This window comes from Macrobrachium nipponense, chromosome 39 (assembly GCF_015104395.2).
Source record: "Macrobrachium nipponense isolate FS-2020 chromosome 39, ASM1510439v2, whole genome shotgun sequence".
Classification (NCBI taxonomy): domain Eukaryota; kingdom Metazoa; phylum Arthropoda; class Malacostraca; order Decapoda; family Palaemonidae; genus Macrobrachium; species Macrobrachium nipponense.
The window spans coordinates 12809693-12832305 of NC_061099.1; the positions used below are offsets into that span (position 1 = coordinate 12809693).

General features: G+C 35.6%; 2 protein-coding genes across 2 annotated transcripts in view; both read left to right on the forward strand.

The window, feature by feature from the left end:
* The window catches only part of LOC135210138 (dynein intermediate chain 3, ciliary-like), a 131695-nt gene that overhangs the window by 45740 nt on the left and 63342 nt on the right, over positions 1-22613 (forward strand). The window lies entirely within an intron of this gene.
* The window catches only part of LOC135209911 (raf homolog serine/threonine-protein kinase Raf-like), a 54388-nt gene that overhangs the window by 23271 nt on the left and 8504 nt on the right, over positions 1-22613 (forward strand). The window contains exons 6-11 of the mRNA XM_064242651.1: positions 1762-1928; positions 6039-6385; positions 12113-12384; positions 18136-18347; positions 18723-18890; positions 19957-20065. Coding sequence (XP_064098721.1) covers positions 1762-1928; positions 6039-6385; positions 12113-12384; positions 18136-18347; positions 18723-18890; positions 19957-20065 — 1275 coding nt within the window. The remainder of the gene's footprint in view (positions 1-1761; positions 1929-6038; positions 6386-12112; positions 12385-18135; positions 18348-18722; positions 18891-19956; positions 20066-22613) is intronic.

Below are 22613 nucleotides of genomic sequence, written 5' to 3' on the forward strand. Positions count from 1 at the left end.
GATTAGAATTGTCTAAAGTCAAAGATCTGTCGGACCATATCAAGTCTTTGTACACAGAGAAACTTTAAGGTCATAAGATAGTGTCTTGGAATCTAGATGTGGTCCTTATATGGTTATCGGTACCACAGTTTGAGCCTTTGAATTCGGCTTCTCTTAGAGACCTTACAAGGAAAACTTTCTTGTAGCTTTGTCCACAGCAAAAAGAGTAAGTGATCTCCACTCACTGGACAAAAGAATGGGCTTTGCCTAAGGGAATGCAGTTTGTTCATTAACTCTAGGATTTTTAGCAAAAAACAAAACTCAGTCCGAGCCATGGTCGCATTCATGTCTTGTTGAAAATCTTTCAGAATTGGTAGGTCTGGTCAGAGCTCTGAAATATTATTTACAGAAAATGGAGAAGATTCGGAGCCCTTCCGATCACCTATGGTGTTCGGTGAGGAACCCCTCACATGCCCTTTATTTAAGAATGCTCAGGCTTTCTTCTTGAGAAACCTGATCTTAGAGGTCCTCTCTAAGATGAAAGATTCAGAGTTTGATTCTATTAAAGTTAAAGATTATGGATTAAGGACAGTGGCCACTTCTCTTTCTTTTAGGCACAACCTCTCTTTAACTTCCATTGTCCAAGCGACATACTGGAAGTTAAGTCAGTGTTCGCATGTCATTGCTTGTGAGATATTGAAACTACAGTGGACCCCTGTAATCGCAGACTCATGCATTCGCGGATTTCTCTCAGGAACATTCCTCCCCCCCCCCCCCCCCCCCCCCCCCCCCCCCCCCATGGTTTTTTAGAATTGTTTTGGTGACCATATAATTAGTACTCTGTTTTTGGTATGTTGATATTGGTACTGCACCCTGGACAGGGGCATTTTTGTGTAGACCTTGCATACCATGGACTATTCCTTAGCTGCATAATCCAGAGGCAGTAATTGTCTGTACAGCTCTCTCAACAGGGAAGGAACCAACAAGCTTTTTAATTAATGCTAGCACTATGTGCGTTTTTTTATCCCACCTCCTACAGTGTGGGACTCGGCTGTGTATGTAGCTACCTGATAAATTGCATGCATAAAAATTACATTTTTATAATAAAATAAGATTTTATGTATACATACTTACCAAGTAAGGCAGTCCCCAGGTTACAATGGGTTCAGCTTACAACCTTTTGAGGTTAAGGCGCTTTTCAATTATATTCATCAGAAATTATTTCCAGGGTCATGACGCATGTTCCAGGGTTACGATGCATGTTCCAAGGTTACAATGCCTACAATACTGATCTAGCAGAAGAAATATGACACCGAAAATGCAAAAATAATCAATATTTGAAGGTGTTTTTGATGAAAAATGCAATAAGAATGCAGTTTTCATAGTTTTCAATGCACCCAAAGCATTAAAAGTAAGGTTTTCTTCGGATTTTTTATGATGTTCCAGCTTGAGACAATTTTCGGGTTACAACGCGTCTCAGGAATGGAACCTCCGTCGTAACCTGGGGACTGCCTGTGGTTACATGATCAAAGCCCTCCTGCCTCCCCTCTCATGGATAATAGGGCATAAACAACTGAAAACCAGTGCTGAGTTGGTTCCTCTCTTCCCTGGTAGTGGGTGGGGGGTGCCATCTAGCCAAAATAATGCAGCGCTACCATGAATTTTCACATTTCTAGCAGCCAACTGGTTTATAGAGTATAGCTATGTTACTACTTTGTAAGTATACACAAAATCCTATTTTATTTTAAAAATGTCATGTTTTGAATATTATTTTTCTTTCAGATTAGAAGAACATTCTTTTCATTAGCATTCTGTGATAACTGTCGAAGACTTCTATTCCACGGGTTTGTATGTCGCACATGCGGCTATCGATTTCATCAAAGGTGTTCTGTTGGCGTTCCCACGTTATGTCAACAAGACCAACGTATTACAAATAATATTTATCAACAGTAAGTAAACTGCTTTCATTGAAGTAGCTTTCAGTGCATGTCTTGGTCTAATTATGAGCCTGGCTATTGAAAGATTTGCTAAGTTAGCCTTTACCAATACATATATGCCAAGATGAGCCAAACTTTCATTTACTACTCACTGGATTTTCATAATCACGGCAATACAAAAATCATGACATATCTAGGTCAACTTCAGAAATTAATATGGCACCAATAGACAGAAATCTTGTTTCATTGCAACCCCATTAATCATGTACGTATATGCTTTGTTTGTAGTCATGCAAGTTTCCAGCCTCAGGCTTTTGTCTCTTTTGGCCATTTACCTCAATTTTTGTGAGCTGGTGTTACTACAAAACTTTTGCTCATTCCTCAGTTTGTCTGCCAGGGCTCATCATTCTGTTGCTCACTAACCCCTTCTTTACTGAGAAGCTTAAACAAATGTAAACATTGCGTTGGCTACCGAACCGATTTTTCCAAGTAATGAAATAAATAAATATAAATTAGTAAATGGGTCATACTTTATGTGGCTAGTATATTGATTCCTCTTCACATATGAAATTTTTCCTGAAGTATCTCCAGAAAAAGGCAGAAGAGAATCACAGAAAAACAAAATTACAAATGGTTTTATACTTATGTAGAAGATTTTTTACATTTTCACAATTTTATGTCTAAAAAAACGAACATGGTTTCTTGTTACATCTTTTTGTTCTATTATTATTGTAATAAACAACAGTGTCAGAGCATACAATGCATTCGATGATTACTGTCCAGAAGTGCAAGGTAAAATGACTTACCCTAAATACCCTCTCCCTCTCGAGTCTCCACACTTAATACTACGAGTGAGCGTTGCCATGTAACTCATTTTCATCTATTTCAGAGAAAGATTATACTTGTCTCCAAATACTAAAAGTTTTTATCATATGTATACATTTGAATATGTGTGTGTGGATGTATGTTTTTATTACAAGGCCTATTTTTGGCCTTGTGTAAAAAAACCAACTTAGTAACGTCGACCTCAATGAACGTCTAGCACCTACCTTAGGAAGATTCTGCAACCGGCATCCCTGATAGTATTTTCAAATTCATCAAATCTGGGGCTAGACCAAACTTCAAGCTATCAAAAATAGAATTTTTATTTCCCCAAAAACTAAGGTGATAAAAAAAGAAGGGATTGACAAACCCAAACATGAAGTGTGATCATTCCTGGCAAAGAAGAGTCATCTCAAATGATTGCCACACCAACTCCCACATTAACACACATTAGTTCACATAATTATCACTATTTTCCCCAAACTCAGAAATGTGAACATGTCAGTCAGTAAAAGTTAGAGTTCTCATTTTGGCAACATTGAATCCACCTGAGGGAAAAGAAATCATAATCTTCAGAAATCAAAAATATTTTCTGCATACATGAGAGAAAAAGAAGCTGATTAGAAACTCAGTGTTAGAATCTGCACTTTGCCTTCTCTTGGGGCACCTGTAAATTGTTCATGTTCAACAAAAGTCTTATCTTTCCACACAAATTACCTAGTCCATAGACCTCTGCGCCTCCCTCACCAAAAGTCACTTAAAGAATTTGCTGTTTAATGATCTCTCTTGCCGATCTCATTATATTTCACTTGTGCGGGTCCTGATGTTCCTTCATACGAATTCACCCGAGTCTTCTAGAAGGTTCTTTGCACATGCCCTGACGGATGCACAAACGCGCGCACACAAGTGTTCCAATGATTCTACTCATATTCTTTCTTGTCATGATCAGATGACATCTGTCACGTAATCCACCTGCTGGGTCAATTTGCGTGTAGTTGCTCAAGTCTCAATGATTTGATATGTTTTACTTTGTCAGCATCTCCCGATCATTCCCCCAAAGTGTACGTTGATCCACAGGTTGACTCATGATACTTTTTCCACAACACACGTCCCCTTGTTGAACATTCCAATTGCTTCTCAGTAGAATTTGTTGCTCTCTACACTGTCATTCCTAATTGCCTTCAGTACGGCAGGTAACATATACAGTACGGTCCATAACTATGCGAGAATTTTGTCGCTCCACGGCCTCGCAGAACTGGGAAATTGCAGATTTCGATACTCATACCTTATGGGAATAATTCCATTAGGGCCAAGGCAAACGGCAACTTACCCAGTCAAACTTTTTTATGCTACCCATTTTCAATACTTTCTATGTACTATACTGTAATTTTTTCTAATATGAAATTGTTCTCATGGATAAATAAAACATTAAAAAGGTTTTAATAACTTGAACAAATTTAAAATTACACAGGATGGTGAAAACTCCCACACATAAACTGCCACCATTGGCTGCAGGTGTACTGTACGATGCAGTCATTACCTTGAAAAAACCTTTTGAATGGAATTTCCTCTACCTATCTTCTGCCAAAAAACCTTCAAAACTCCTCTGTCTCATCCTCCGTGAAGAGTTCTTCTGCTGAAGGAAGGCTTTGTGAACCATTTGAGGTTTCAGGGACTGGCGGATCACTGAATTAAAATTCTTAAGTCTCATAGAGCTGGCCCTAACTATTAGATCTTATCTACTATTATTGTTAGATATTAAATTTTTAAAGATCTAATTGACTAAACTGGAAATGTTAAACACCCTGACAAAATTTCTTTTGAGCCTTTGTCTCCTTTACTTGATATACATCAGTTGAAAGTTAGACAATATATGTCAGTTGAAAGTTAGACATTCGCTAAAGACAAGTTTGTTGTAAGAGTCTTTCTACATCAGGATTAGGTCATGTGGAATATTTGTCAAATACCCATGAGTTAGATGAATGTGATCAATTCAAATGGATTTTGTACTATTATTTCAGTATTACAGCTGTTAAGAATAATCCCATAAGAGGGACAATCCTTTGTTGTTCTTATCCATGGATCACAGTGGCATTCAGATATTTTGCCCCTTTTGCTTAGGCATTATTTTTGCTTCACTGACTGATCATGACCTTGATGATTTGACTCCACATCCCATGGAATCTAGACTGACTTTACTTTTGGGCCAACATGTCAGTTGCTAGGTTGTCCTGCACTTCATTGGATCCAATTCAGATGTTAGCGTTCCTGTTCAGAACCTGTTTTCACATTCCCTATCATCCAACTGGGTTTCAGTCCAACTTTTAACTGTTTTTGGGGCATTCAGTTTCACTATGCCTCTTTGCTTAGGAACTATCCTCTCTTCTCGGGTCTTTTTCAGCATATCAGAACATTGGAATCTCAGCTAGCCTCCTGCTGATGTTGCTGACTATGTTTTGTGGAAGGAATGGGTCGGTGATGAAAAAACTTTAATCTTATTGCCCCTTGACCCCACAGCCTTCTTGCAACTGGATTAAACAGATAAGAATGCTTCAGTTAAGTACGTACTGGAGACCAAAATCTAAAGGAGTGGGCACATGTACTAATGTACTAAGCCACTAAATCTTCTTTATCTTATGGAACAAATTGATTTCTGAGTTTCTAATGCAGTGAAAAAATAGATACAAAAATGTAAATGTAATGGCTTTGTTTTGAAAAAATTATTGTGTGTTAGTAAAAGGATTTGTCACCATATTCAACATTTGAAATAAATATCGGAAATTGATTAATGCAGTATTTGGTAGCCTTCTTTCCCTTAGACATCAAAATTCAGAATCACTGTATCATGTCCCCACATTTATCGGAATCCTTCAGTCTTTCCTTTTTGAATGCCTGTTTTGATTTTAGGGGCTTATGTAAATTTTTAGATTCATGACACATCCAAGATAGAAATATTTTTCAGGGCTTATATAGTAAAAAAAATAACTTGTGGATTCCAAAAGTTATGTAATAAGGATTGCAAATATCTTAAGTGGTTTTGATGGAGTTCACAAAACAAGTTTTCAATATTAAGAATTTTTTAGGTCAACTCAGTAATTGTATATGCTAAGGACTTTAAAGTTGTTTGTTGGTTAGCAACATGCCTCTACAATTTACATAAAAATGAATCCCTAATGACTTAAAAATGTAGCTGTGCCTTACTTTTTGTGTTGTAAATGTTTATGATAACTTTCTAGATATTAATAATTGAAATACTTTTTTTCTTGATATTAATGATTGAAATACTTTTTTCTGTTATAGTTTATTAGCATCTTGTCAAGATAACCCTGCAGGTATATTGACCTCAACGGGTTATGGTGGTCCTACGGGAGTACATCATCCATTAATAGGTCCATATGGGGGACAGTATGGTGGTAATTATATGGAAAATTATAGATATGCTACACAGTATCATGGGGTTGGTCCTGGTGGTCAGGTTCCCCCTACCTTACCTCGTCCTGCCCCTGCACCTTTAGCGCCGCGCGATCGCTCGTCTTCAGCACCAAATGTCTGCATCAACTTGGTGAATCCAAATACGCCGTCAGATGCACCATGTTTTGTGGAGTTTGCACAGAGAATGGGAAGGCCTTATAATCCTACAAGTCCAGGTTTGTATACTGTTGATATGTTGGTTTTTTATAAAATTTTACCTTCATTCCTTATCTGATAATTTCATAGTAGATTTTATATGGAATTTATATTTAGGTTTTATATTGATGACTTCATTATGGTCTAGTGAAACTGTTAGATGATGATGTTGTTTTGGAATGGAGATCTTTAAAATTTTAAATGCTAAAAAATCTAAAGAATTAAACAGGTAAATGTGGATAGAAAGCTTATCTTTCTAGCTGCTGTTTTGCAGTGCATTATTTTCTGGCCGATTAGTAAAAGATAACTATTATAGATAAATGCACATTAGTCTTTCCAAATTATTGTTTGGTATTATCTTGTCAATTATTGAAATACAGTAGATGGTTTCTATTATTGTATGGATTGCTTTGCTTCTGTTTTATGTTGAGCATTTTTTGTAGTAAAATTTTTACACTTTGTTCAGTTCAAAGTAATATATGCAACAAACTCTAGATTGTTAATAGTATTTGCTTTGCTTCTCATATGTGGCAAATAATTGTTAAGACTTGTGTTACATAAGTAGCTTAAAAGGAATCTGAAGTGATAGAAATTTGAGGCCTTACTTATGTATCTGGGCATGTTCATTTTGAAAATTAAATGCAATTTGCTTGATCTTAGTTCTGTAAGGTAAGTTTTATTAGCATGTTTAGGCATGCCTACTTTTCCATTTTTTAAACGTGAATATTCACATAGAAAGATTTCCAGCTAGCGGTGAGGTTAACTCATCCAGTGTTCTTGTTATGTTCTTGACTTTTAGGATTTCATTTCCATTTTAGCACAGAAAATAGCCTCTTGTTAATCAGGAAGAATTAGTTATTTGTTCTTTTGGTAATGCAAACCAAGCCCTTTTATGTAAGATTATTCTTCACTGAAAGTTGAATTCAGTCATTGAAACTTACTAACTAGGTATTTAACTGGTGGCTAAAGTTGAGGGAGCTGGAAATACCCCTTACCTGCATTGGACGAAAAATTGCCCCTCCACCTGTTTCATCTGGAAAACACCCAGTTGAGTCAGTGCTGCACTCCCATCAATTATACTAGCTAGATACAGCTGCTCTCAGACTTTGCAACCCTTACAGGGGTAGCACATGGTTCTCTGATCATTTCCTTGATAGGGCCCTATGCCTCTGGCATCCTTATGGCAGACCAAGTAGGAGGCTACATGAGGCATTGCTGCCCTTTGCTCTCTTGTGTGATTGACATTCCTAGGTGGGTTTTCAGCTTTATTCAGTTGACAGAGACAACCTCCCACATAAGGACAAAGTCTTTTACATTAAAGGGGTTGGGTTGTTTTGTATAACTGTAGGAGTAAGTAACATATTACCCGCTGCACCCACCATTTTTTCCCTGATACTAGTAGAAAAGTGTATGGTGAAGGCAGGTGAGTGGTGAGGAACACCCCCAACATTAACCACCAGTTAACTACCTTGTTATAAAGTTTCAACTATCAATTCCAGCTTGCATTGAGGATTGCTTCATGAAAACTTACGTAAAATTTAAAACTTGTGGTTTGTATACCTATGAAAATACAAATTTCTTTGAAAATTTGTTTTTATTGAACAGTTGTGTAAAATGGATACTAGATGAATGTTCTCCAAATATATTGAGAAGCTGCCCATCACTATATATTTTTTTTTTATTTATATGAACTTGAGTAAATATGAAGGTTACAGTTGGAAGGCTTTTGCATGTTGATAAATTATGCTTTATGGACCTTTGCTGTACTCTAATTTACCTTCCCCATAAGACTTGAATTTATTGGTAGCATATAAGTACGTGTGTTGATGTTCCGTAAGATTTTATTTCAAACTTCTATTGGAAAGGTCACTTAGCTAGGTTGCTGGAAGTGTTTGTGGATAATCAGATATTTTGTTTTGACCAGTAATAATAGTGCTGTGGTATTTGAGATTGGATTAAATGCAAAGTGCATAAGTAACCATGATCATTAACTTTCTCTCGATCTTATTTTGGCTTCATAGCAGCAATTTTGGCTATCCTACAGGTGATATTTTGTTGGCTGTGAGAACTGTACTTCTTTACCTGAGAATTATACTTCCTCACAGGTAGCTTTGCAACCTCGTACTTCTCAGTCATCTCTTCTCATAACTGCAAAAATCAGTAATATTTGGTTATGATTTAGGGACTTTTGCTCCTCTATTATTATAGTTGGAATTGTCCCTCCACTTCCATGACTTGAAATCTTCCATCCTTCAAGATGCTGGAGTGCTATTTTTGTATAAGCCTCATTTTCTCTCCTTACTTTCTTTTCCTGTTTATGCTTTACCTGAGATAGGTAAAGGCATTGAGGAGCAGGTCCCTGTAATATCTGCATTAAAATTGCATTCAGTGTTCCATGTTCCTTTTATTTTGTTTCAAAATCTTGCAACATGTTGAAAAATTGTTCAACAAAGGTTTGCTACTTGTACCGTACAATGAAAAACCAATTTCCTTATGCTAATTTTGTATTAGTTTTTGATCCTAGAGTTGTGGTAAATGAGTGTATTGATAGGACACTAAGGTTAGCTTTTTCTTGTTTGTAATAGAGACTGTGTGGCACTTGTTTTCTGTTCCTCTGGATCTTTTGAATGTAACCACTTGAATCATCATTTCTCAGTGCAAATAAAGAGGTTAGGATTTTACGGAGCCCAAGTTCAGCTCTGTGAAGGGACAGGAATGCTTGGTGGTGATTTTTAAAGTTTTGCCAGATTAGATGTAGGTTCCTCATAATAGGAAACTTACTATGAAAAATAGTGTTTTTATACAAACCTATTACAATTGGCTCTTTAGCAAGTGCAAAATCATTCCACATGCAGTCAGCTAGTAGTAGTGTGAATGTGGGTGAGGGTCTCGTGGTCTCAGGCAGCTACAAGATTCAAAAGTTGTGCATATTACTGTATTGTGATGTCCTCATATATTTGCTGCCGGGATCTTAGTATATCAATCTTCCTTATAACTGTAGTAGTAGATCCATAGGGGGTGCTGAAAACTACAATACCATTAAGAGAAGTCCTATGCTTGGAAGTTGCCATGTCACCCAAATCTTAGGCTAACATTGTAATTTGTATGGCTTACCCTGTGCATACACAGATTTAAAGTATAAAAGTAGCAAATAAATATTTGCTGTATTCCAATTTCTTCAATTATGGAATTGTGTGAAAAAAATTATATTGTAAGCATCAAGAAGTAGTTTCATAGCCTAGGCTATTGTATTGTGGCAAGATCGAGTGTTACATATGTTCACCCTTCTGAATATATGGTACAGGAAGGTCTGCAAAATAGTTTTATGATACCAAATGGCCATGATGTGCACATGCCTTGATGAACGGCTGATGACAAGTCGTGTCATGTAAATTGCAGAGGTGTAGTATTTGAATAAGGAACTACAGTGCTATAATAAGCTGTCATTGTGTGAAGCAGTACACATAAATAAAAATAATTCAGTACATTGCATATACGTACCTCAGATTGTTGGCTGTCTGGGGGTAGAGTAAGTTAGACTACTCGACTATTTCTCAGAAAATTTCAAGGGGGACATAGCACATTGGGACAAATTTTTCATGAGTGAGTGCTGTATTGATATTTATTGGTATTTATTCTTTGGAATTAGTTAATATAAACTCTTAACTGCAAAGTAAACGATTAGTGAATGGGAAGGGTTTGCTAATGATTAATAAATTAGACATTATTTTCACAACTCGTTTTTTTTTTAATATTTCTATAAAACATATCACTTAAGTAATCTAGTATCAGTTATTTATTGCACTTGAGTAATATTATCTTGAAAAAAAACAATAAGCCATCTCTCTTGTTATCTGTCTTGTTATTATAAACGGGCTAGTTTCCAGAGCAGAATATGAATAATAAACTAGAACACACTTTTACTAGTTTTACCATGTATTAAATGCAAATTTCGGTGATGGTTTCATTGTTTGTGTTAACTGATTTCATGAATTAATTTGGTAAAAATCTCTCTAGCGCTAATATTCATGAAGGTATAGTTCAGGTTTGCTGCCTGATTTGAGATCAAGCTGTTTAGAGTAGCCCACCCTTTCAACATGCATCTTGCAGTTTGCTGTTGACTATTTTCTATGATTGAACTATACTAGGCAATCCCCATTTTCCTCATAGTTTTGAGTCAGTTTATTCCTAGACATTACTTCAACATGCTGGTGCCTAGCAAGGATGGCGTAGATTAACTAAGTTTGATGAAATGCCAAGCTCTCTATGGAAAAAGTGTATAAGAGAGGAAGTGTAGATGATACCTTCATTCAGTTTTTTTTTCCTTTCAGTCATTTCCTTTATAATTTATAAATAGAACTGTATTTAGCTCTTATGTGATATGGTGATTAGGACTTTACATCAATTTTTGAAGACTTGAGTAATACAACTGGGTGGATGGTTTTGCATTTGTTATAGACAGTTGTTTGCTAATATAATTGTGTAAGCACTGGTTTTATATGTTTGAAGAGCAGCATTGGTGTTGTTTATCTTCTATTATAATGTTGTTAGTTGGCATTTTTTGTACTCTGTGTACAATTTTACAAGTTTCAGACATTGCAGAAATGTTAGTTAATTAGCAAATGGCAGGTTGGTTAGAACTATTCTCTAGTTAGATGTTATCTGGCTTTTTGCTTCAGGTTTTGTTTATATGTTACATTTAAGTTGCTTATGCTTACTTAATAACTTCTCATTTTGTATATGGTCAGATTAATGCCTACAGTTGGTAACATCAAGAAGTTATAATTTTTTTCTCTCTTTTTGATGTAACTGCTTGGTGTAGAATAAAATCAAATGCTGTTATAACTGCCTTAGTGTTGTATGTCAATGTTCCCTACTTTTTTTTCGGTTTCAGTATTTGATATTGACAGCCATTACAGGATGGCTATTTGGAAGTTTAGATTTTACATGTAAATTCATGTTACTTCATATATTGGGGTACAGTGTTACAGGACTGATTTGTTATTATTTTGTGTTTAGTCATAATGTGGCTGTTTAAATGTAAGCTTATTAAATGTTACACAGTATTTTCATATTCCATTTGTATGATGATTGTGTAAAGATTGTGGGGCTCAGAAATTAATATTGGTTAATTCACTCTAGTCATGTTCGTATGAGAAATATGAGTACTTGAAGAGAAGCAATACCCTGACTTATTATTAGTAAATTTCAGCATGAGCTTTGTATTAGTTAAGAACATTGTTGAACATTACAGTAGTTCTCATAAGTAATTATGTATATAAATTCTTGTATTTGGAACACTGAATATTTTATTGTACCAAATGCTTTTATCAGAAGAGTCACTTTCACGGTAATTGATTATTAAGTGGTTATATCTGAGCCCTACGTGTATTTAATGTACTTCTTTTAAATTGTATGTATACATTACATATGTATATAGCTTCTTACTCTTTTTTGCTGTATGACCATGACGAGCGCCCTCTCTCTCTCTCTCTCTCTCTCTCTCTCTCTCTCTCTCTCTCTCTCTCTCTCTCTCTCTCTCTCTCTCTCTCTCTCTCTCTCTCTCTCTCCTTCCTTTATGACCTAGTCTCAGTGCCTGGACTCAAAATCTTTTTTAATAAATATGCTTTAATGTTTGTGCTAATGTGCATGTGCATGTCTCCTTTATCACATGGTTCCTGTGCTGCCTCTGTTGCGCTGATGTCTTGCGCTGCTGCACGTCCACACGCTCTTGTGTCGCTCAGCAGACATCCACTTCTTTGGTTCATCTACATTCTACCTGCATGATAGGGGAGGGGGTACATCAAGCCCCACTATACCTAACAGCAACCAAATTATGGCCCCCTCCCCAGGGTATGCAGCAGGAGGTGTATTAGCCCCGCCTCCACCAACGAGTCCCACGAGCAGTCCCACCAGGCCAGTTCAGGGTTCACACTCGGCGCAGGCATCCCCTACTAATACTCTCAGGACTGTGCGGCCCAGAGCGCGGTCAGCCGATGAGTCCGTATCTGGCAAGAAGGTGAGTTATATTGTACCTGTTTTATTATTTACAAATTATTTTTTTTTCATATATGGACTCTTGACATATCCAATAAGTAACAAAACTCATTAAATTGAGGTGTCACTATTTAATCAGCACCTATAGGGTACTTATTATTTAATGACATCTTAATTTAACTAATTACCATTACAGAATTTTAACACTAACAAGTTAGGCTTTAGTAAAAAATAATCTTTTTGTAGATATAGTGCTGTATACTGTATTTCCAAATGTGATACACATTATTTATTATAATATAGTATTATATAAGAGGACAGTACATTTGATAGTCTTCATATAGTAAAGTTGTGTATGGAGTACTGAAATCAAAGCTAATAAAGTTACTAGGATCAGGATTTTTTATGTACTCATCAATAGTACCTTAACACAGTACAGTTTGCTCACTTTACACTGTAAGTGCTTCTCAAAATAGTTGAAAAGCTGTATAAATCATTACAAACTGTCTCATAGTAATATTCACATAAAGATACAAAGTGCAAAAACCACCAACTACTAACATAAGTAAACAACCCTAGTTTGATGCTGATGGGAAGCTAGGTTAGCAGTGCATATAAGCGATAAGAAAAATGCCAAAATATATGCTGAATAATAGTCTTTCTAGCAGGAATTTTTTTATATATCATAAGTCATCATATCTTTTGAAGAAAATTTCAACATGTCTGCTTTGATTTCATGATGTAAAAAATTATGATACAAGGTGTTGTGGCCTTGATAGAGTATTTTTCTACTAATAGCCCCTATTTGGTCCCAATAATAATAAAACTCAATTCTATCTTTGTGGGTCTCTGTTATTGTGGGCAGCTACTGTATGTCAGTTAGTGAATGCAGCTGTGTTGTTATTGTGATGGTATTATCTGAGCCAGGAAAATGTAAGGAGATCTGAGTACTACTTTCTTGTATGAACATTTTGTTTTCATTACCTAGCCATGTAGAACATCTAGCAATACTTAGATTTGAATCATAACTGAAGTTACTTTTTTATATTTGTCTTTTGGAGATCTAAAGAAAAATGTACCTGTTGCCATGTGGTAGGCATTAACCCTTAAACGCCAAGCTGGTATTTCCGAAAGTGTCTCCCGTATGCCGGTGGTGTTCGCGAGTGAGCGCCGAAACGGATTTTTTTTTTTTTTTTTTTTCCCCAAAAAAATCACAGCACGCTTAATTTTTAAGATTAAGGGTTCATTTTTGGCTCCTTTTTTTGTCATTGCCTGAAGTTTAGTATGCAACCATCAGAAATGAAAAAAAAAATATCATTATCATATATAAATATTGAAATATATGACAGCGCGAAAAAAGTCATATAAATTGTATACAAATCGTGCTGTGAGCAAAACAGTTAAAGCTAATGAGTTGATTATTTTTTTCGTTGTATTGTACACTAAATTGCGGTGATTTTGGTATATAACAAATTGTAAAACAATCAAAGCAACACAGAGAAAATATTATCACAATATGATACATGAATTCATAACGCACAGACGTAAATTTTTTTTTTTTAAATTCACCATAAATCAGAATATTGTGCTAGAGACTTCCCGTTTGTTGCAGAATGAAGGTAATTGATTGAATATTACTAGACTGCAAGTGTTGTAGCTTACAATTGCAGTTTTCTACCATTTCGGTCGAGTTAAAGTTGACCGAAGGTCGAATTTATTCTATTTATCATTATTTATATGAAAATATTTCAAAACTGATAAAATCTACAACCATGAGTTATTTTTTGTTGTATTCTACATGAAATTGCACATATTTTCATATATAAAACTTTATGTAACGGCTAATATAAAACAGTGCAAACATTACTGCAATCAAACGAAAAACAATTTATGATTTTTTTCGGAAGAGTTACCGCGCGGAAGTAAGGAAAACGTTTTTTTTTTCATAAATTCACCATAAATTGAAATATTGTGCTAGAGACTTCCAATTTGTTGCAAAATAAAGGTAAATGATTGAATATTATTAGAATGCAATAGATTTAGCTTACAATTGCAATTTTTTATCATTTCGGTCGAGTCAAATTTGACCAAAGGTTGAAATTATGGCACTTATTATTTATATGAAAATATTTCAAAACTAATAAAAGCTACAACCATGGGTTGTTTTTAGTTGTATTCTACATGAAATTGCGCACATTTTCATATATAAAACTTTATGTAAGGGCTAATATAAAACGGTACAAACATTACGAAAATTGGACGAAAAAATATCTAATTTTTTTCGTAAGTTACCATGAGGACGTAAGGAAAAAGTTTTTTCAAAATTTCACCATAAATCAAAATATTGTGCTAGAGACTTCCAATTTGTTGCAAAATGAAGGTAATTGATTGAATATTACTATAATGTAAGAGTTTTAGCTTGCAATTGCATTTTTCGACCATTTCGGTCGAGTCAAAGTTGACCGTAAGGCTTGATTTTGGCAGCATCAGGAATTGAGTTTAAGATGAAAATATTTCAAAAACTGATTAAAAGCTAAAACCAATCATTGGTTTGTTGTATTTACAATGAAATTTGCGCACATTTTCATATATAAAACTTTATGTAACGGCTAATATAAAACGGTGCAAACATTATGACAATCGGACGAAAAAATTACTGATTTTTTCGGCAGTTACTGCGTAGATGTAGGAAAAAGGTTTTTTTCAAAAATTCACCATGAATCAAAATATTGTGCTAGAGACTAACAATCTGTTGCAAAATAAAGGTAAATGGTTGAATATTACTAGGATGTAAGAGTTTTAGCTTACTATTGCGGTTTTCAACCATTTCGGTCGAGTCAAATTTGACCGGAGGTGGTTATTTTGGCACTTATCGTGATTTATATGAAAATATTTCAAAACTGATAAAAGCTACAACCATGGGTTGTTTTTTTGTTGTATTCTTCATGAAATTGCACACATTTCCATATATAAAACTTTATGTAATGGCTAATATAAAACGGTGCAAACATTATGACAATCGGACAAAAAAATTTCTGATTTTTTCGGAAGAGCTACAGCGTGAACGTAACGAAAAAGTTTTTTTTCATAAATTCACCATAAATCGAAATATTGTGCTAGAGCCTTCCAATTTATTGTAAAATGATAATAAATGATTGAATATTACTATATTATAAGTGTTTTAGCTTACAATTGTATTTTTCAACCATTTCGGTAGAGTCAAAGTTGACTGAAGGTTGAAATTTTGGCACTTATCGTTATTTATATGAAAATATTTCAAAACTGATAAAAGCTACAACCATGATTTTTTTTTTTTTATTCTACATGAAATTGTGCACATTTTCATATGTAAAATTCTATGTAACAGCTAATTTAAAATGGTGGAAAAATTATGTCAAAGTGACTAAATAATTTCTGAGATGTGTCGCTGATGCTTTTTAGTGCGAGAAGAAAGAAATTTGCGCTTGCGCGTCTGAGTAACGCTCGTAAACAAAACAACAGCTTGATCCGTGAACTCCCAGCATCCCTCAAGGTGCGTGATTCAAAAGTTTTCGCCAAGGAGGCCTATAACTATTTTTCCACAAATTAAAAAAAAAACTTTTTTCCGTCGACATTTCATATATCAATTAAGCACCCTACAGACAATTTTCGTCGACGTTTAATACGTCCAATAGGCGTTTAAGGGTTAATTTCTATGTATTCTAGCTAGACCATCAAATCTCCGTAGAATGACGAGTAGTAGACATGAAGTGTTTCATTTAGAAGTTTTGCCTTTTAAAATACTGGGATTTGTTGGTTTATGTATGATCATGTACAAATACAAGAATTCCATATTTTCTTATGGTAACTGAACTTCAGTTTTAAAAGATTGCTTTTGATAAAAAAATAATCTGCTATAGTACAAGCAGCCCCCGGTTACCGACGGGTTCCATTCCTGCGGGCTTGACAGTAACCAAAATACGTCACTAACCGAAATTCAAAAGTGTACGGGGGCCACAATCCATATTACAGTGCCCTAGACTGGTTAATGATGCTTTAGACTGTCACGGCCAGATATTTTGCCCTAATGTGTAATAACTCTAACAAAAATGTGGAATTTCATTTGCCAAATCATTTGCTATGGTCTGCATGATAGTTCTGCAAGTTTTTAATGTCAAATTCAATGAACTTACAGGTAAATCTTGGCCAAGAATGAGAGAGAGAGAGAGAAAGAGAAAAGTCACCTTTTTTTAGAATACTGACATTTCCTCCATCTCATTATTTATCATATCTTCTAGTTAAATAAGTTAAAAAAGCAAAAGAGAATGATAAAATTCATTAATAACATTATAATTGTTGCTTAAAGGCTACAGCCATAAACAACTGAATGAAAACAGTTGTCTTGCTACGATAACCGAACCAAATCTAATAACGTCACACTAGGATTTCAGCCATCGTACAATAGTAAATAATTACAGTAGTTTTGTTACAAATGACATTAATTTAGTAGAATAGGACTGATTAAAAATTTGTCATATTTTGCTGTTGGCTTCATGCTGTTAAAAGACAATACGCAAAGCTCGCATATTATGATGAAATAAGGTAAACAGCAACATGAATCCGCTAATTATTTTACACAAAAAAAAACCATGCTCCCTACGCCGTTTATTAATGAAAAAAATAACAATCTTGTTCACAAGAAGACTTATTCTGTCATATTTTGACTTGAAAATACTTCATATTAGAAAACATAACCTTATGCCTTATAAATAGTGTTTCTAGAGATTAATTACGAAAATACAAGCAAGAAAATTGCTCTGAATCGAGTTAAATGCCGCAAATAAAACTTACCTCCATCCGCCGATTTTTTCAAACCAAAACAAGATTCCAACAGTGTCATCTATTAACAGAATAAAAACTAAATTTATTTCAACTTTAAAACACTTCATACAATGAAATATAACCTTTTCCCATATAAATAGAGTTCTAGAGATTAATTTATGCTAAATAAAAGTGAGAAAATAATTGTGAATTGAGTTAATATGGCAAAATCAACTTACCTCTCTCATCTGATTTTTCCAAACCAAAACATAATCAGTTTGTTTGTATTTTATAATATAATAGTAATATAAGATTACATACAGTATTATTAGATAAAGTGAAGTAAAGGATAACTTTACAAGAGCCAAGAAAAAGATGCATATTCGTTATGTATGTATTTTATGTGGCGGTCTTGGCACTGATAACCAGACAATGGTGTTATAAACACTACAAAGGGTAAAACCTGATTATGAATATATTGAGCAAGCACTGTAAAACCAAAATGCCGGTAACCTATAGTAGCGGTAACTGGCAGCTGCCTGTATATGTAAAGCTGACCAAAGTTAATTCATGACAGTACTCAAGGATTCCATATGAACTCTTACGTGAAGTGATGACATGAGAAGGAAAGGGTTGTATGGTTTGGTAGGGTGAAAGAAAATATGTGAGAACTGAGTTGAAATTAAAATTGACTGGCTTAAAAACTATCACAAATTATAGTGAAAAGCAGATGTAGTTCAGTATGTTTCTTATACAGCACTACCTTTCCTTCATTACATGCTTATATTTTGAGAATGGGTAATTACAGTAACTGAAGAAGCCTTAGGATGTAGTTCAGTAAATATATTAAAATTTTCAGTTTTTATTTCTTCACTAACAAAATCTGATGCTTATCTGATTTTATTAATTGATATTGGTGGTTACAATTTTCTTGTATAATGTCATATTACTGAATGAGGACTTCATGTTACAGGTCAGACAATCATCCAAAGATACCGTAGAAGAGTGGGAAATTCCAGTCGACGAAATATTGATTGGCAATCGAATAGGTTCTGGGTCCTTTGGAACAGTGTATCGTGGTCACTGGCATGGGCCTGTAGCGGTAAAAACACTGAAAGTTCGTGATCCCACACCTGCACAGTACTCTGCCTTTAAAAATGAAGTTTCAGTCCTAAAGAAGACTAGGTAAGGATTGAAATTCCATTGCTAATACACCAACTAATGTTTATTTTCACTGTCTGGAGATAGAATGGTTATTGCCCATTTTAATCTACCTGTTTCAGCAAGTTTTGTCTTATAAGTCATTTTATTGAACTTAGAAATAATAGTAACTAATTATTTATCATCAATTGCTTTTAAGAATATTTTGTAATAATTTATCAACTCGGTTCAGCCTCAATATGTGTGTATTTCTAGTAGTTTTAAACTATATCTGGAAGTATGTGATATTCTTTTTCATTAGCTGTTAATTTAAAGTACATTGTTATTTGTTATTCTTAATATATCTACTACATTACAATTTTTTTAAATTTATTGATAATGAAAAATTGTTCTTTTCAGACATGTTAATATTTTGTTATTTATGGGCTGCGTTAAATATCAACAATTAGCAATTGTCACCCAGTGGTGCGAAGGATCTAGCCTTTATAAACACCTGCACGTACAAGAAACAAAGTTTGAGTTAATGAGAATAATTGATATAGCAAGGCAAACATCTCAAGGCATGGAGTAAGTATAGCTTATTTTCTTTTCTTATCATCATTTAAGTTAAATCAGCTTGTAAAACTTTTTATGATTTTAGATGTGAAACAAATTTTTAGCCTTCTACCCTATGCAGTAAACTTTCTGTCTGGATTCCCATGGTCTAGGACTTTATCCCCTTACAATGATGATCCTGATACTTCTGACAGGTCTTAATTTTACCCTTTCCTTTTTTACTACTTTGTAGACTAATGTCTCATACATTTTATTTAAATGTCAAAACCTTGTCAATCAAATAAGAGAGAGCCTTTATTAGGCTTAGAGGTCTGGATAGACTAATCTTTTATTATAATAATAATTTTGAGGCCTTGGCCTAATTTTCAGTGTTTGGGCCGCCTGGCCTAGATAGTAACAAAGACTTTATGTTATAACCTACATTTGAATGTATTTAGGATATCCCGTTGATAACAGTGATTCCAGAGAATTTTCTAGCTTAAACTAAACTGTACTTTTTGTCTACTTGACTGGATCACTTACTTTTTTGCATATTTCCCATAAAAACTAATGATTTTCAAGAGCATGTAGTATAATAGGTGAGAACTAATAGCATATATGGATCTATCCTCTAAATACACAAAACCCTCTCCTAGTCAACTCGGTTAAAAAAAAAAAATGTGAAAATATTCAGTAAATGATTGTCACTTGGTTACAAGTTTGTGTTATGCTGTTTGCAAAGGAGTAAAGATGTAATTGATAAAAACGCTTATTTCATAAAGAACACAAGATTGAAATTTACTCTATGAAAGAATGGATCAGTCAACGTGCGACTACACAGAATGAGCGATACTGTTGCCATCTTTGAGACCTAGCTTAAAGTGAGAGATATCCAGTACTGGGAATCCCTGGTTTGACAGAAAGGGTTAGGTGTTATTGGCAAACATTGCTACTTGTATGTTGTAGAAGATTTTAAGACTCATGAATTAGTCAAGTAAGCTATTTGATTGTACAAGATGTAAGTTGTTTGTGTAATAATGTTGTGTGTAATATATTTTTATATGTGCTGAAGATTAATAATGATCTTTCTTCTTTTCAGTTACCTCCATGCAAAGAATATTATTCATAGGGACTTAAAAAGTAATAATATCTTCCTTCATGATGATTATACTGTTAAAATTGGTGACTTCGGTTTAGCGACAGTCAAGGTATGTCACTCATGCTAAAGTTGTTAAGTTTCTTTTTTATATTGTACTTATTCCAGTTTTAATGAAGAAAATTCCATGCTGTTGCGCCATGACATCTGCAGTATGCATCATGTGTTGTGGGAGATACTATAGTCGGTTCACTTACGGTAGATTCTTGGGTGAGCCCTGTGCCTACTAGCCGATTGTTTACATGGCTAAAAATTTCTAAGCGGTAGCTAAAATTTGAAAATCGCGGTAGCGAATCTTTAGTTTCAGTGTAGGTCAACCCTGCCCACTACCAGGGAATAGGTAAACAACTGGGCAAAGAAGCTCAATCTTATTTCTACCGGCTTCTGACGAAGATCACAGGCTGTAGTTTTCTTATTGAATTTGGATTTCGTCGTTCGCGGAGAGTTTCCAGTACCTTCGGTGAAGTACTCTGATTCCTTTGTCATACCCATTCAACATTTATTAACTATACTCTGTTTTTTCCATCTGTCCATCCGCCTGTGGTGTTTTTGTATGGTATCACTGCGTCCCGGGCTTTAGATAGTTACGTTATGTGTAAGTTTTAGGTAAATAACAGGATATCTGGGTGTACATTTGCAACTGAAAAGTGTTTTAATAATTTACTGTATCCGAATTACACCGTTTGTTAAATGTAAGCTGAATGTAACTATCGAAAGCCCGGGACGCAGTGTTACCATACAAAAACACCACAGGCGGATGGACAGATGGAAAAAAGCAGAGTATAGTCAGGTGTAATTAACAGTACTTGACCAGTTAGGGTTTTTAGCCTGTTAGTTTGAGATTTTCTTTAGTGATGTCCGACTCTAGTAAGTCGAGTGTCCGTTTATGCAGCAAAGGCTGCAATACATGGTTAACTTCAGCAAAGTATGATTCCCATTCTGTTTGTGTTAGATGTAGGGGTCAAGTTTGCACTATTGATATAACTTATAAGGAGTGTATAGGCTGGGATGAAAAACAATGGAGGGTGCTGTCTTCTTACCATTTAAAGTTAGAAAAAGAAAGGAAGCATAAGGCTACCGCTAAGTAAGAAAGGTCATTAGCTTGCCAGGAATCTTCCTCTGAAGTGCCTGTGATTTCTGTTTTGTCACCAAATCCAGTCTTTCCTCTTTTCCACCTAATCCCAGTGCCAAAGTTTGAATGTAAGTTTGAGCTGTTAGCTAACTCGATGGCTCAACTAGGTGAGTCAGTGTGTATGCTTCTTGATAAAGAAAAAAAGTAGTGTTAGTGGAAGCGCTGGCTGTCTGCTCCGCTGATTCTCCCTGGCAAAGGTACTTGACATACTCCCCAGCACCTGGGAGAAGTCATACTGGAGGCCCAAGGGAGGTTGGTGGGGTCTGCCCGCAGGCAGTCAGCCCCTCAGTTGCACCAGTAGGTGTTTCCCTGGTAGTGAAAGGCATCTTGGACTGTAGTCATAGTCTTTCTTCAAGCTTGGATTTATTGAGTCCAGAGAAACGGCACCAAGGGCATGATAGGGACAAATCCAGACCACTGAAAAGGTCTGAAGTGGACTTTTCTTGTACCCATCAGGTACTGCTTAAGAAGGTAAAGGAGGTTAAACCTTCTTGTAGTTTCTGGGATAGCCCAGAGACCTTTTCTTCAGATAATTCTGGAAAACTTCTGGAAGGAGACTTATCCCGACCTGAATGAGACGTAAGCGTACGAGTTCAGTGCGCATTTCGGCTCCCACGTCGCCTTTGGCCTTTCAAGCTGTACCAGTTACAGTTCACGAGAGGCTTAGGACATCAGGGCGCGATTCATCTCCTGTGGCTCCTTTATGTGCTGTTTATATTAGCCATGTGTTTGTTTCCGAGAGTATATTGTCTCCGGATCCCTTGTTGACGCATGAGCACCCTCTATGCCTGAGACCTCGACGTATGGACATCCAGCGGCACAGGAGCGCCTATTAGCGCAAGAGCTCCCTTTTCCACCTGAACCTGATTCACTCGCGGTGCCAATTCTGCCCACAGCTCCTTGTATTTTGTCTTCTCCTTCAGTCGGTGCGGCCAACCCTCTTTTGTCTCCTGTATCTTCTGCAGAAGAGGAAGAGCGTGCTCTCTTGCAATTTTTCTTGAAAAGTTATCCCAACTTTTTCAAACCAGTTACTTCTGCCCCTCTTGCTACAACTCTTCAGATGAGTCAGGTTTCTTCAGTCTCATGATCTCCCTCAGTTATTGCTTTCTATTTCAACCAAGAAAGCTATGGGTGAGGTCGAAAGTTGGCTTGCTTAAATAATAGAAAACATTTATATTATATCACTGGGAAGTTCCCTCTTTGGGTGTTTCTGCCTCCGCCCAACGGGACTTCTCAGGACTGATCGAGTCTTCTTGTAGGTCGGCTTTCAAGGGGGCCAAAATCAGTTTTTCCTCAGCTGAGATTGACCACCTCTCAAATCTATTTTAAGATTTTAGAAGTTTTTAGTTTTATGGACTGGACTTGGCAAGAAAATTCAGGACGCTTCTTCGGCAATTTCTCCATCTGTCTTTTCCGACCTCTTAGGAGTTCTCTTGTACTTAGATAGAGGCATTAGTGATGGTTCCCA